Raw genomic sequence first — 13,321 nt, 5'->3', positions numbered from 1 at the left:
ACTGAACTTTTCTCTTTTAGGTGGATGACAAGTATTTTCTGGAATAATGCTAAACTTGATTTTATTTCCCCTGTACTCTAAAGCCTGTTACCAATACACAAAGTAGAGAAGGCTTTCATGAAAAACAATGTAATTAAAACCTGACTTATTACTGTAAAATTATTAAATTTATAAATATAATGATTATACATGAAGATGTATCTACATACATTATACTGAAATAATATTTCACAAAACTGAAGCCCTGTTTTTTATACTGCTTCATTTTCATAAGCCATGTGTAGGTCATAATGCTCATTCCTGACTTAATATGATTTTTTCAGAACCAGATGATAATCAATTTGTTTAAATAGTATTGCTATCCCATGTTCTAATTCATCAATATTAAGCTTACCTTTCTTTTTGATCCAGATTGCTTAAAACATGAAAAAGAAAAAGATGTAAGAGGTAAAACCTCACTTGTTGGTATATCATTGTAGTGTTTGTCATCATAGTCAATAATGCAAAAATTACCATCTGGTCATTAAAAAAATAAAGATACTACATACTTTTATATACTAAGTTTAAAATCATGTTAATGTTCACATAATATTAAATCCAAAGTACTGAATTTTAAGTCAACAAGCAATTTAAAACTACTAATATTAAGTTTAAATAATCTTCCTTAATCCATATTACTGGAAGAAAGAACTACAATGATATGAAAAATATTTGTTTAACCTTCAAATCTTAAATAATTTATATGCTATTTTAGAAGAGTTTTGAAGTTTTATGGTAGCTTTTGTGCAGTAACAAAATTACTATTGAATCAAAAGCAGGCTTTGATCCTATAATTACACATAATGAATGATGAATACTTGCCCACGTACAAGAATATTTCTAGAATAAAATTGAACCAATACATGCCACAAAATCAGAATCAGGCAAGTATCTATGCATGTCTATGTGTATATGCCTGTATGTGCACATATATGGTGTGTTACTCCTTGTATTAGGGAAAAACTTCCTATAATTGACTTCTCCAAAGTTTTCAAAGAAAATCAAAGCTAAAAAAACTTTTTAAGAAAAAATTTATCAACCTGGTTTCCTACAGTCATTCAAATGTAGAGAATAAAGTGAGAGAGAAGGAAAGCTAATTTGATGAATTCTATTTTTACATAGTTAACTATAAAAAAGGACCACATACATATAGAAAAACAATGGTACATGTTTGCAAAAAAAATTATTAATTTCCATTAACATTAACCTAAAAATCTGACTTTTAACTTTTAAGAATGCAAAACATGGGGCAAAAGTAAATAGTATTAGCAAATTGTGTCATTATTTTTTTAATTGGAACTGTGATTTTATCATTGTAGGGAGCTACCAATAAGGAACTTGCTCAGCTCTTAAAAAGTTTCCTAGGGAATGAATGAATGACTGAATGAAGCATTTATTAAACGTACTGGGAGCAAATCACTGTACTAAGTGCTGGGGATACAAATAGAAAAGGGAACTAACAGGTTAAGTGATTATGTCACATCATAAAGCCAATGTCTGTCAAAGGAAGTCTTGAAATCAGATCTCCCTATATCCAAGACCAGTTTTCTAATAATTTTATACGCACAAATTATCTTAGTTTTTACAACTGAGAAATAAGAAACAAATAACAGAAAGCAGAGAGGCTATTACTATTATGTTCCTGCACTCACTTTCCTAGCTATATGGAAATAAATACAAAGTAGGGTTCCTGATCCTTCCTTCCAAGAAAATAAGCCAAAGGAAACAGGAAGGAAAGCACCAAAAATGGAATATACATTTACTTTTATTCTCTTTTAACTTCTTGCCACAAAAAACAAGGCTCCTAAGTCATGGTGCCACACCAGAAATTCTTTTAAAATGCTACCTTAAGGTTACTGTCCTCAATGAGCTTGCATTCAAAATATTGAGAAGAAAACCAATTACAAACTATTACTAAAATCAGAATTCCTAAGGGTGTTTTTGGTGTTAGCATATTTTAAAAGGTAAAAAAATTCAAAATCCCAAAAAATTTAAGATTCTATTTTTATTAAACCTGAATCAAAACAAACAGAATGAGATTCTAGTGGATATTATTTTATTCTTTTGGGGTTAAGTGACTTGCCCAAGGTCACACAGCTAGGTAATTATTAAGTGTCTGAGGCCAAATTTGAACTCAGGTCCTCCTGACTCCAGGGCTGGTGCTTTATCCACTGTGCCACTTAGCTGTCCCTATATTATTTCATTCTTAGCAGGACTCTTAAGAAATAGTATTATCTGTAACAAAAATACCACTTTTTTCTTTATCCATCATTTAATTACATATAATTTCTTTTCTGCATCACCTCAAATCAAATTAAAAAATTAGCAACAAAAAAACTTAAACCTAATAATCATCTAAATTAATTTCAAAAATTCATTTTCTATGCTACCCCTACTCTTAATCCCCAATACCATATCTAATCTAGACTTATGTATATGCCGAATAAACCACTTTGAAGGTAAATTAGTACTAATAAAAATTTTTAAAGGGACAAGAATCTTAATTTTAAAAAAAAGTTAATAAAACTTATGTTTGTTGGTTTTTCATCAACATGTTCATTTCACTAATAACCCTTTCTGAGATAAACAGGTGCCTTCATACCTAACATGAAAAACATACTGCTGGCACTTTTTTGAAATGTGCTTTAATGGTTGGAAAATGAACAGAAGTAATAATATCTTAAAAGTCAGATTGCATCATTTGCCCCAAAGGGTCAGAGGTGAGCAAGTGAATTATGAAAAACTAGGGATAAACATAGTTTAAAAAGGGATGTTATGGGTATCTCCTTTAAATGAAAGTTCAAAGTTATGTAAGAAGGGAAAAGGATCTCCTGAACATATCCTTAAAGTTAGGACTAAATGCTTGCTATTCCTACACTAGATATTACGCAACAGGGATCAAGAATCCTGACACAGCTCCTTATAATTACTGAAAACTCTCTGCAACCTTAAGTTCAATATTTTTAGTAACATAATTGCCAAAGTAGACATCTAAAAGTTTTATTGTGAGGTAGAAATAAGCCAGAAATTAAAAAAAAGTGATGCCCTGAATCTCTGTCCTAATTTTAAAAGTAATTTAAAATGTGATTTTCTTTTCAGGTTTTTTTTTCCCATGCAGTTTAATTCAATTTAGTTATCATGTTTTACAATATTTGCTAGTACTACTAGGAACAAAGACTGAATTATTAGCAACTAGATCTAGATATCCTTTATGAATTACTGCTTGATGTAAAGAGGATTATTATTCAGACCTTCACTGAAGGGTAATTCTAAGAAATTGCATTTTTAAAAACTCTAGGAATTCTGATTGTGGGGTGTGGGTATGTCTGTCTGTGTGTGGAGAAGTGTTGTGAGTGGGCTAGAAGTTTTAAGATGCAATGGCATATTTAATTGGCAAATTTACTAAATTATAGAAGGGTTCCAATCTGTCATGGTACTCCATTGACAAAATCACAGATCCTTGATGTAATTATTGAGGCAATATTAAAATAAGTTTATATTTTTCTTTAAAAGGTAACATAATAAAAGCTAGGTGGCACACATGAAGAAACCTAATAATTACAATTTACCACATGTATTCCACAAAATGGATACTATCCAGGGCAACTGGAACAAAAAGAACAAGAAAGATTTGATTTAAGCCACCCTTTTCAGAAATGACAAAGGATGGATTCCAAAACTACTTATCAAGTTGACCTTTCTTTTTTAAGTCAAGCTAATCTCAATAGTAATCGAAAGGAAGCATGATTCCAGGACTCAAAAAAAAGTTTTTGAAAGACATTATACTAGTATTTCTGAAAGACTATCACCTAAGATATAATGAAAACTGTGACCCATAATAAACCTAGTTTTCCAAAATTTGATAAAATTAAATGAAATTATCTAATATTTTGGATTATAGTAAAAATTATTAAGGAATTTCTGAATAAATCGAAAAAGGGAATATCATGTCTTTAAACTGCTGCCTTTACAAACCTTTACTGAGCAACTTAGAACATTCCTTTCTATTGCAATTTGTGTCCAAGGTTCAAGCTATATTCTCAAGAGCAAAACTGGACTATTATAATTCTTAAAATGCAAAATAATATGCCTAATCAATCAAAACCATGTTAGCCTAAGGTGATGTAACTTCATGATATATTAAAAACAAATATGTAAATATTCATAAATATAAAGGACACATGTTTCATACTTTAGTTATATTCACCAGGTCTAAAGGGAATCTCTGTGAAAAAGAGGAAATAACTTTGATTAAAGGAAATTGTCACAGCTATTTGAAAAAATGGAAAAAGTAAACTTAGATCTTGTTATGGTCACCATTTTCATCATAATTTAGAAATTCTAAAGCTAAAAGCATTAAAAAATTTTTGAATATTAAAAACAGATTTCAAAGAAACAGAAATAACAAATATCTCTCTGCCTTCCAACAATAAGATCACTTTCAAATATTTACTTTCTAGGAAAATCACAAAAAATGTAGTCAGAAAAAATATATGGAAAAAAAATCACTAAAAATTTATCTTCAGAGCATCACTAAATGAAAACAATTCACATATAAAAATGTACATTTTCCTGTCAAAGAATCTTAGGGGTTTTTGATCACATAATATGTGTTCCTTCCTGTTTATTCCACAACAAAGAGCTTTTTTGTAAGCAGATATATATGAATGAAAATGCTTATATTCAAGGTTTTACTTTCAATACTTTCCTAAACATTTATATCCATTTACATGAGACAATGACATTCCATATATAAAAATATGTGCTTTTTAAAAGAAAATTAAATAATTGTCATTAAACATTACTTACTAAACATGAAGAAAAAAAACAAAAATAAAAAATGGAATCCTTACCTTTGTGCTGCAGTTTTTACTACTGGTATCTGCGCATTAGCATGATGAAAACGTCTACCGTGCACTATGGTTCCAGAACATAGTGAAATATTTTTTGTATTTTCACTGTAGAGATTCAGCAAAACAAGAACTAATGTTTCAACAAAGCAAATAAATTGTATATATATATATATATTAAAAAACATTATAATCTGGCACCAAAATGTGGTCTACATTACTTTGAAATATATTTATAAATGAATTCAATGTCATATTATCTTTTCCAATGACCTTTTTTGATTATTTTACATCTGCCCCTTGATTTAAATCTTGCTGAAAACCATTATTTAAATACCCTGGTTTGAACAAATTCCAAAATAACACTAATCTAAATCAGTAGTGGCAGCTTACTGAGGGTTCAATAATATGACTATAGCACTTCAGGAAGAAATTTCTATATACAAGCCCTACAATGGAATCAATTCCATCCCTCTTACCCTTTTTCCTTCTTCTCAAATTCTTCCTTCTAAATACAGAGAACTTTTGCTCTAACAAAGGTTAAAGATATAGAAGATGTGATGAAACCATATGACAATTAAGTCAGTTCATTATAATAGTTTGAATGCAATAGCTTTTGTTCTATATCCATTTTAATTTCCCATCATTTGGTGATTTATAAGCATTTACTGAAATAATGAATGTTTAGATGTTAAATATTAAGTGACAATGACTTATCAAAAAGTTCTCAGATTTGGAGTCTTATTCCTAAGACTATTCTTAGGACAAATTAATTTGATTTGATGAATACAGATGGTAAATACTATGTTTGGTGCTTGAAAAGGAATTAACTAAATTCTTTCAATGTTACTCATCTATACAATTGACAAATACTTTGTTAATTTGGGAAGTGCTATACCTCAGTTTCTTGTTGTTACTCAACATATTAAGGCCCATTGAGTTCCCTTTCAAAGTTCTGAAGCTTCCAATCTTGTTTCTTCTTACGTAAGTCTTTAAGAAGTCACCAGAACTAGTACCACCAGCTTCAGATCGACAATGTAGTGACTGCAATGCAATTTATAGATATAAAAGTTAATGATAAAGAAATAAAAGTATCATTAAACATTTGAAAATTCTTAGAAAAATATGCAAGTACCTTTTGGAGGCTGGGTGAGGTGGGAGGGGGTAGGAATGGTTAAGAGGGTAAAATCTTTCTTAGAATATTAATAGTGAATGAACAAGCCTATCTTTTTGCTTATATGAATGAATTCAAGGAGAAGTAGGATGCTATAGTGGACAGAACTGGATTTAGAGTCAAAAGATCTAAGTCTGAATATTGTCTACTACTCTTTCTACTGATGTAACCTTAAGCATATTGATAGATACTAAGAGTGATGTTTTTCAGTTTCCTGAATTGCACATATTAAAGAGTTAGAATAAAAGGTTCTTATTCAGTTTGAAATGTATTGATATGACCCTGTATGTAAATTGTCTTGCTAAATCAGTCAGTCATTCAACAAACATTTTATTAAGCAGTTAGTGCTGTAGAAATACAGAAATGCTCTAGAAATACAAAAGGCAAAAGCAAATGTGTTTCTATTTTAATTAGGAACAGATACGTCAATTTCATCTCAGAATGAAAACTTTAAAAACTTATTTGATTACTTTTTACTATTTATACAAGTTTCCTATATGAAGGAAAACAAAACAAGAGAATATAATCAGAAGCCCCCAAGGCTGATTCAGAAGGTTCACAGGATCACAGATACTGAGTAACTGAAAGTACTGTGTCTAATACCCCTCTCCCTGTCATAATTTTAGTTTCCTCTAATGAAGTTTTAGTGCTTACTAATGTGCTATGTGTTGGAGATACAAAGACAAAAATCCTGGTCCCTACCTTCCCAGAAGCTCACATTTAAATGAAGAACAAACATTTAATCATCTATTGACATGTGAGATTTTATAGAAACATATATAATATGTATATAATTCTCAGAGCTCTTAATTTCTCTCCTTTTAAAATGACGAAAAAAATTATACTTTAAAGGTGACAAAACTGTCTTGCAAATGCATGCACAGGACCAAGTAAAACTGTATAAAGTATGGTAAAGTATTCATCATTCCTGAGAATAATAGCTTTATGCTGGGCTTTACTCAGTTATGTTATACAAGGATCAGTTAACATCATTATCTATTTATTTTTTTCGCTTAAAGATTTTATTTATTTTGAGTTTTACAATTTCCCCCCCAATCTCACTACCCTCCCCCACCCTCCACAGAAGGCAACCTGCCAACCTCTATACTGTTTCCACAATATACATTGATCCAAATTGAATGTGATAACATCATTATTTAATACAAGGATAGCCCAATTGCTTTGACTCAATCTTGATAAATATATGCATTTTTATTTTAATTATGTGTACTTTAATACTCAATTTGTATAGTTGAAATAATTTCATCTGTATAAAATAATTAACAAAAATGGAAAAAACACAATATGATAATACTAAAATTCCACTTTCATATAATATATTTAATGAGACTAAGAAATACGTGAAAGAAAAACTCTGTCCTTTATTTTTTTAAGTGAATAAACAAAACTGGAAAATACAAATCAGTTTAAGGGGGAAAAAACCACAGCTGACAAGTGTCTAAGAAAAAAAGACAAGTGTTTTTTTTAATCGTGCCATAAAATTATTTTTGTCTTTATTTAAAAAAAAATTAAAAAGCTTCAATTCTTGATCTGTCCAGACTTACTGATTTGCTAGGGCTTTAGTACAATAGATCAGAGATTACATTTAGAATTCAAAGGAACATTGGAGTGTAGTTCTCACTTTACAGATGAGAAAACTAAGAGGTGAGGAAGTTCAAAGACTTGCTTAAGGAACACAGGCAAAGCCAGAATTTGAATCCAGGTCCGTTGACTCCATAACTGTTTCCTACCATACAACCATAATACCTTTCTCCCTTGAATAATTGTAGATCATCCTATTTATAAAGTGTTTTACTGCTGCCTGTTGTTTTTTTCACCACTGTGATTTCCTGATTACCTCTAGAGTTCTCCCTCATTACAAAGAAAATGTTAAGCAAAACCAAGAAACCAACTTGTTTCCCAGCACATAAACCATTCCACAGATGCAATATGCCACTTCTTTACTGAAACTAGAAAAAAGTAAATTTCATCTCATTCATTTTTTGCCTGAAACCATTTTTGGCCATTATATTTAATTTCAGATCATAAATTATAGTCAGCTCAATACTGTCCCCCAGGTCTCCTCTTTCCCCACTGTATTAAATTTAAAAATCTTCCTTTTTCCAAATTTCTAATTTGTCAATTCCTATAACACAATATTCAATTATAGTCCTTTACCATAATCTGTTAAGTGATTTCTTCAATTCACTTCATTTCAGTTGTTGTTTTGGAGGGTTATCATTAAAAAGTTGCAAAGTGTTTGGGGCAGAAGGAGGTCTTTGTTATCCAAAAATAATTGACACCAGAAGTGGATCACTTAAAGGAAAGTCAATTAAGATAGGGAACCAACATTTTATAATAAATGAAATTACTAAGAATAAAAGCAAATGTTTTCAGGAATGATAGTTGAGCAAAAAGTTTTATAAAGGGTCAATTCAATAATGTACATGTTAACTTTTATAATCCTATAAAACCTAAAATGGTATGACAGAAAGAGACCCATCAGTTGGGAAAGGTGGGTATTCCTCCAATAAGCACTCTCTACACCAATGAAATCATACGTTCAGACCTGATCTGGAAAAATGCAAGCTCTCAATTCTAAGGCCTAAAATAATGCTTCCATAAAGAATCTTTCTGCCCTTGACTTTTAACATATACATATATAAAAGGAGGGTCAACATAGTTTTTTAAAGCTTTTCTGTTGTTGCGTTTTTTTAACCATGATTCCATTACCATAAATTCCAGTGGCTTTCTATTGCCTTTTGAATAAAACAAACTCCTAACCTGCACACAACCAGGTTCCAAACTATCTTTCCAGTCTTACTGGACATTATTCTCCCTCTCACATGCTACTCTTCACAGAAAACATTCCTATTTCCACTCCCTGTGTCTTTCTCCATTGGGCCTTCCCTCATATTTGTGAGCACATTTCCCTCCTAACTTCTACCCCAGTAAAAGGATTCCAGTTAATCCTGATCTTTCCAACTGTACATATCTTCTTCTTCAAATTATGTTGTAACTACTTTGCACAAATTGTATTTATTCAATTTATTTTTATGGAATATACAGCCACGTATATATTCACACACCCACATCACTCCTTCCCCCCCCCCCCACTTCAGTAAAATGCAAGCTTCTTTTAAGTAGAAATTGTTTTATTCTATATACCGATTGCCCTTGTACCTAGAATAGTGTCCCACTTACAGTAGGCACAATAAAAATTATGTCAAAAAGTATTATAACCAGGAATTATATAACAATTTGTAGATATGATTTTGTCATTCATTTGTTTCAACTAGGTCTGACTTTTCTTCTTGACTCCAAATGAGTTTTCCTTGACAAAGATACTGGAGTGGTTTGCCATTACCCTCTCCAGCTCATTTTACAGATGAGGAAGCTGAGGGAGCTGAGGGATTTGCCCAGATCACATAGTAAAATTGAATCAGGTCTTCCAGATTCCTGGGCTTACAAAGTGCAGTGGATAAAGTAACAGGCCTTAAGTCAGAAGACTCATCCCCGAGTTCAAATCTGTCCTAAGACACTTAATAGCGGTGGGGCTCTGGGTAAATCACTAAAGTTTTCTCATCTGTAAAATGACTAGAGAAGGAAATGTCAAATCCCTCCAGTACCTTGGCCAAGAAAACCCTAAATGGGATCAGGCTAAGAAGATAAGATTTAAATAATAACTGAACAACAATAACTTTCTGACTCTGGGACTGATGCTCGACCTACTGCACCATCTAGTTGCCCACATAAGATGGGAAACTAAATATTGGATAGCTGAAGAGGACAAAATCTGTAAATTGAGGTAACAACACTTTTATTATGAGTAATAATAAAATGTTTTATGACTGTGATTATGTGAATCTTGAGTTTATTAACTAGTTGACTTCCAGATATTTTAACTTAACCAGAATAATTGTTTCTCTTGCTTCCTACTGTATAATACTAATATCTATAGATCTATTTTTTGATATTTAAGTTATTGTCAACAATGCTTTCTTCCCTAATTCTCTGAAGCCTGCAAAACTGTATGATTTTATGTCCCTTCCTAAGGCTTATTCTTCTAATTTTCCTTTAGTCTGTTTACTGTAGATGGATTTTCTATATTATGTGAATTATGAAAATTAAATCTTTGCTTCTTTCTTCTGTTTAACTGGAAAGAAATCAGTATTTCTCCATTGCAAATATTACTAGCTCTTAAATTTGGATATGAGTTCTTGTTAATGATATTAAAGCTTTTCCATGCTTTTCTTTTAAGGGTGCTTTTTCTTTAAATCTATTGCTAGGATCATGTAGGTTTTTTGTTGTTTGTATTATCATTTTGCATTCATGATGAAAATCTACTTTAATTGTAATAAACAATTCTTTTGATGCAGTGCTAGTCATTTTGCTAAAATTTTTTAAAGGTTTCCATCAAATCATTAATGACATTCTTCTATAATTTCCTTTGTCTTCTTGTTTTGGGTATCAAAATCTTCCTTAGTTTTGGTATGAAGACCCTTTGTAAATTAAAAGGGGGGGGGGGAGTTTGGAGAATATCTTTCTCCTGGATGGAGAATCACTTTTGTAAAACAGTTATTAATTGCTTATTAAACATCTAAAAGAGTTCATTTGTAAATTTCTCTGGTCCAGGTAATTTCTCTATGGATTACTTGTGCTTCATGGAATTAGAATAAGAAATCTATTTTTATGATTTCCTAATTTGGGGATTTTATGTTTCAATAGATTATCATGATTTCTTTTAAATTTTTGTTGACATAATTGAGTATGATAGTTTCTGATAATTCTTTGAATGTATTTTATTTCTTGTGAACTAATCTCATTCATTTTTTATTCTGACAATTTAATTTTTCTTTTTTAAAATTTACTTTATTCAGGTTAATGATTTATAGATTTTGTCAATCTTTTAAAATCTCATCTGTATTGTTTTTCAATTCAACATTGTTTTCAAATTTTCTGCTTTTGTGCTTACTTTGAAATTAATCTGTTCCTTTTCTAATATCTTAATTGTGTACTCAGTTCATAAATCCTTTCTTTTATTTCAATATGTTATTACTTGGTATTCATTATAATCTTTATGTATCAATTTAATCCTATTCATGTGCATTTATTTTATATAGCAACAAAAAAGCTACCTTCACACTATCCTTCCAGGCATTGTGAATATCTGCCAAAACATCGTATATTGAGGTACTATAGACTTTTTTCCGACTTGTCAAAATACAGAGAAAACCAAGGGCCCATTTTGTTTATAGTTCCTAATTTGATTATGATCTTAAAAAGACTACTTATTACTTTTGCCTTTTTTTATTGTTTTCATTTCTCTATGACTTAGGACATGATAAAAAAAGGGAACATGTAATACTGAGATTGCACATATACTTTTAATAGTCAAATTCAAAATTTGCCAAAGGCCTGAAAATTTTATTTTTTCCAATATTCTTTAGATCTGTTGTTTGTTCAATTTGTCTAGCTCTGAGAAAATAATATTAAAGTCTCCTTCAACTACAGATCTCATTCATCTACAATTTACCATTTATTCAGCCTTTCTTTTTATTAGACAGTCTGATACATTCCCATTCAGGGTTTATGATTTTAAAATTTGGATCTGCCCTCATAAATTGTTATCACAATATCACAACACCTCCTTTAAATGGCATAAAATTCTCCTTGTCTTACTGCTTACTGTAAGTTACATTAATTTGTAGTATTACTTAACGATTCCTCCTCCTTATTCCTTTCCTTTTATTATACTCTAGAATCTGACATTCCATTACTGCTTTTGTACTTACAAATTCCTTCTTAATTCTGTCCTTTATACAAGATGAAACTTCTAGAAAACAAAAACAGTTCATCCTACTCAATCCAACACATGGTGCAATGGATCGAGTGCCAGTCTTAGAGCCAGCTAAGTTCAAATTTGACCTCAGACACTTGACAATTACTAGCTGTGTGACCCTGGGTAAGTCACTCAACCCTGACTGTCTAGCATCCAGGATCATCTCCAGTCATCCAGATTTGTATTTGTTCCCTGAATCCAGATGGCTTCAGAAGAGAAAATGAAGCTGGTGACTTGGCACAGCACATAAATTCAACTCGCTTGTCATATGGTCTTCTTTGAGAATGAAGGACAAACATCATTAGTGATTTTACAGATGTTTCCCAAAGTATTTTTTAAATACCTATCTTCTGACAAAGGGTCTTTTAAGAAGTCTTATTCCTAGAAATATGAATTCACATAGGAACCAAATTCCATAACCAGAGTTAATGAGTCTGGTCCAACTCTGAGACTGTTAACTCAGTATATAAAGTATCCCAAGGTCTTCTAAACCTGAAATTCTCAACATTTTTGTGACATGGTCATTTATGGTAGTCTGATAAAGCCTGAGAACTCTTTCTTTAAATAATGTTTTTAAGGACATAATAGATTTTAGCTCCTTTCTCCAATCAAGGTTAAGATTCCTGCAGTGTAGAGGCTGTTAGGTGGCACAGTGGATAGAGTACCAGCCTTGGAGTCAGGAGTACCTGGGATCAAATCTATCCTCAGACACTTAATAATTACCTAGCTGTGTGGCCTTGGGCAAGCCACTTAATCCCACTGCCTTGAAAAATCTAAAAGGATTCCTGCAGTGAACTAGTGTTCTATTATACAAACGATTCCTCTCCATCCTAAGTCATTCCTAAGAGACTGATGCTCCCTTCCTCTATTCACAATCAAGTGAAGTAGTTGCTATTTTATTATCCAAGAAAATAGACCACAATGCCCCAAAATCATCGCTATCTCTTGGTGAGACCTGATTTGTCCTTCCCTCCCATCTGTTTCTCATCCCCCAAAGCTTTTACACCCTTCTCCCCAAAGTCTCTCAGAAGTCAAGATAAGAAACAAAAATTCTGAAAAACACACACACAACCCCCCCCCAAAATATACATACAAACAAACATTCCAGGTCCTTGATCCTTTAAAAAACAGGCCAAACAAGAATGTGACTTAGTAGTAAGGATTTCTTTTCAGTAATTGGTTGGACTAGAGGGCTGCTGAAGTAACTTCAAATTAAAATTTGATTAATTCTGAAGAAGCAGTAATACTAGAATTAAAGATAAAAACAGAGAAATTGGAAGCCATAAAGGTTAGCAGAGAAAAAGAGAGATAGTATCTATAACTCAAGTTCAATAAACAGGCTCAATAAGAACAGACAATTCTAAATGCTCAAAAAAAGGTCCTTGGAATGGAAGTCCCTAAATTGTCCTGTAAGGG

General features: G+C 31.4%; 1 protein-coding gene across 6 annotated transcripts in view; it reads right to left on the bottom strand.

Moving 5' to 3' along the window:
- Positions 1-13,321, bottom strand: part of SENP6 (SUMO specific peptidase 6) — a 123,867-nt gene that overhangs the window by 59,643 nt on the left and 50,903 nt on the right. For 5 of the 6 annotated variants that reach the window (XM_074237345.1, XM_074237343.1, XM_074237342.1 and 2 more), the window contains 3 exons: positions 5,788-5,933; positions 4,893-4,997; positions 395-415 (listed from right to left, as the gene is read on the bottom strand). In XM_074237345.1, coding sequence (XP_074093446.1) covers positions 395-415; positions 4,893-4,997; positions 5,788-5,933 — 272 coding nt within the window. The remainder of the gene's footprint in view (positions 1-394; positions 416-4,892; positions 4,998-5,787; positions 5,934-13,321) is intronic. The other variant, XM_074237344.1, reaches the window with a different exon arrangement.

Source organism: Macrotis lagotis, chromosome 5 (genome assembly GCF_037893015.1).
Source record: "Macrotis lagotis isolate mMagLag1 chromosome 5, bilby.v1.9.chrom.fasta, whole genome shotgun sequence".
In the NCBI taxonomy this organism is placed as follows: domain Eukaryota; kingdom Metazoa; phylum Chordata; class Mammalia; order Peramelemorphia; family Peramelidae; genus Macrotis; species Macrotis lagotis.
Note: the sequence above shows the minus strand (reverse complement) of the source record. Positions and strands in the feature narration are given on the sequence as shown.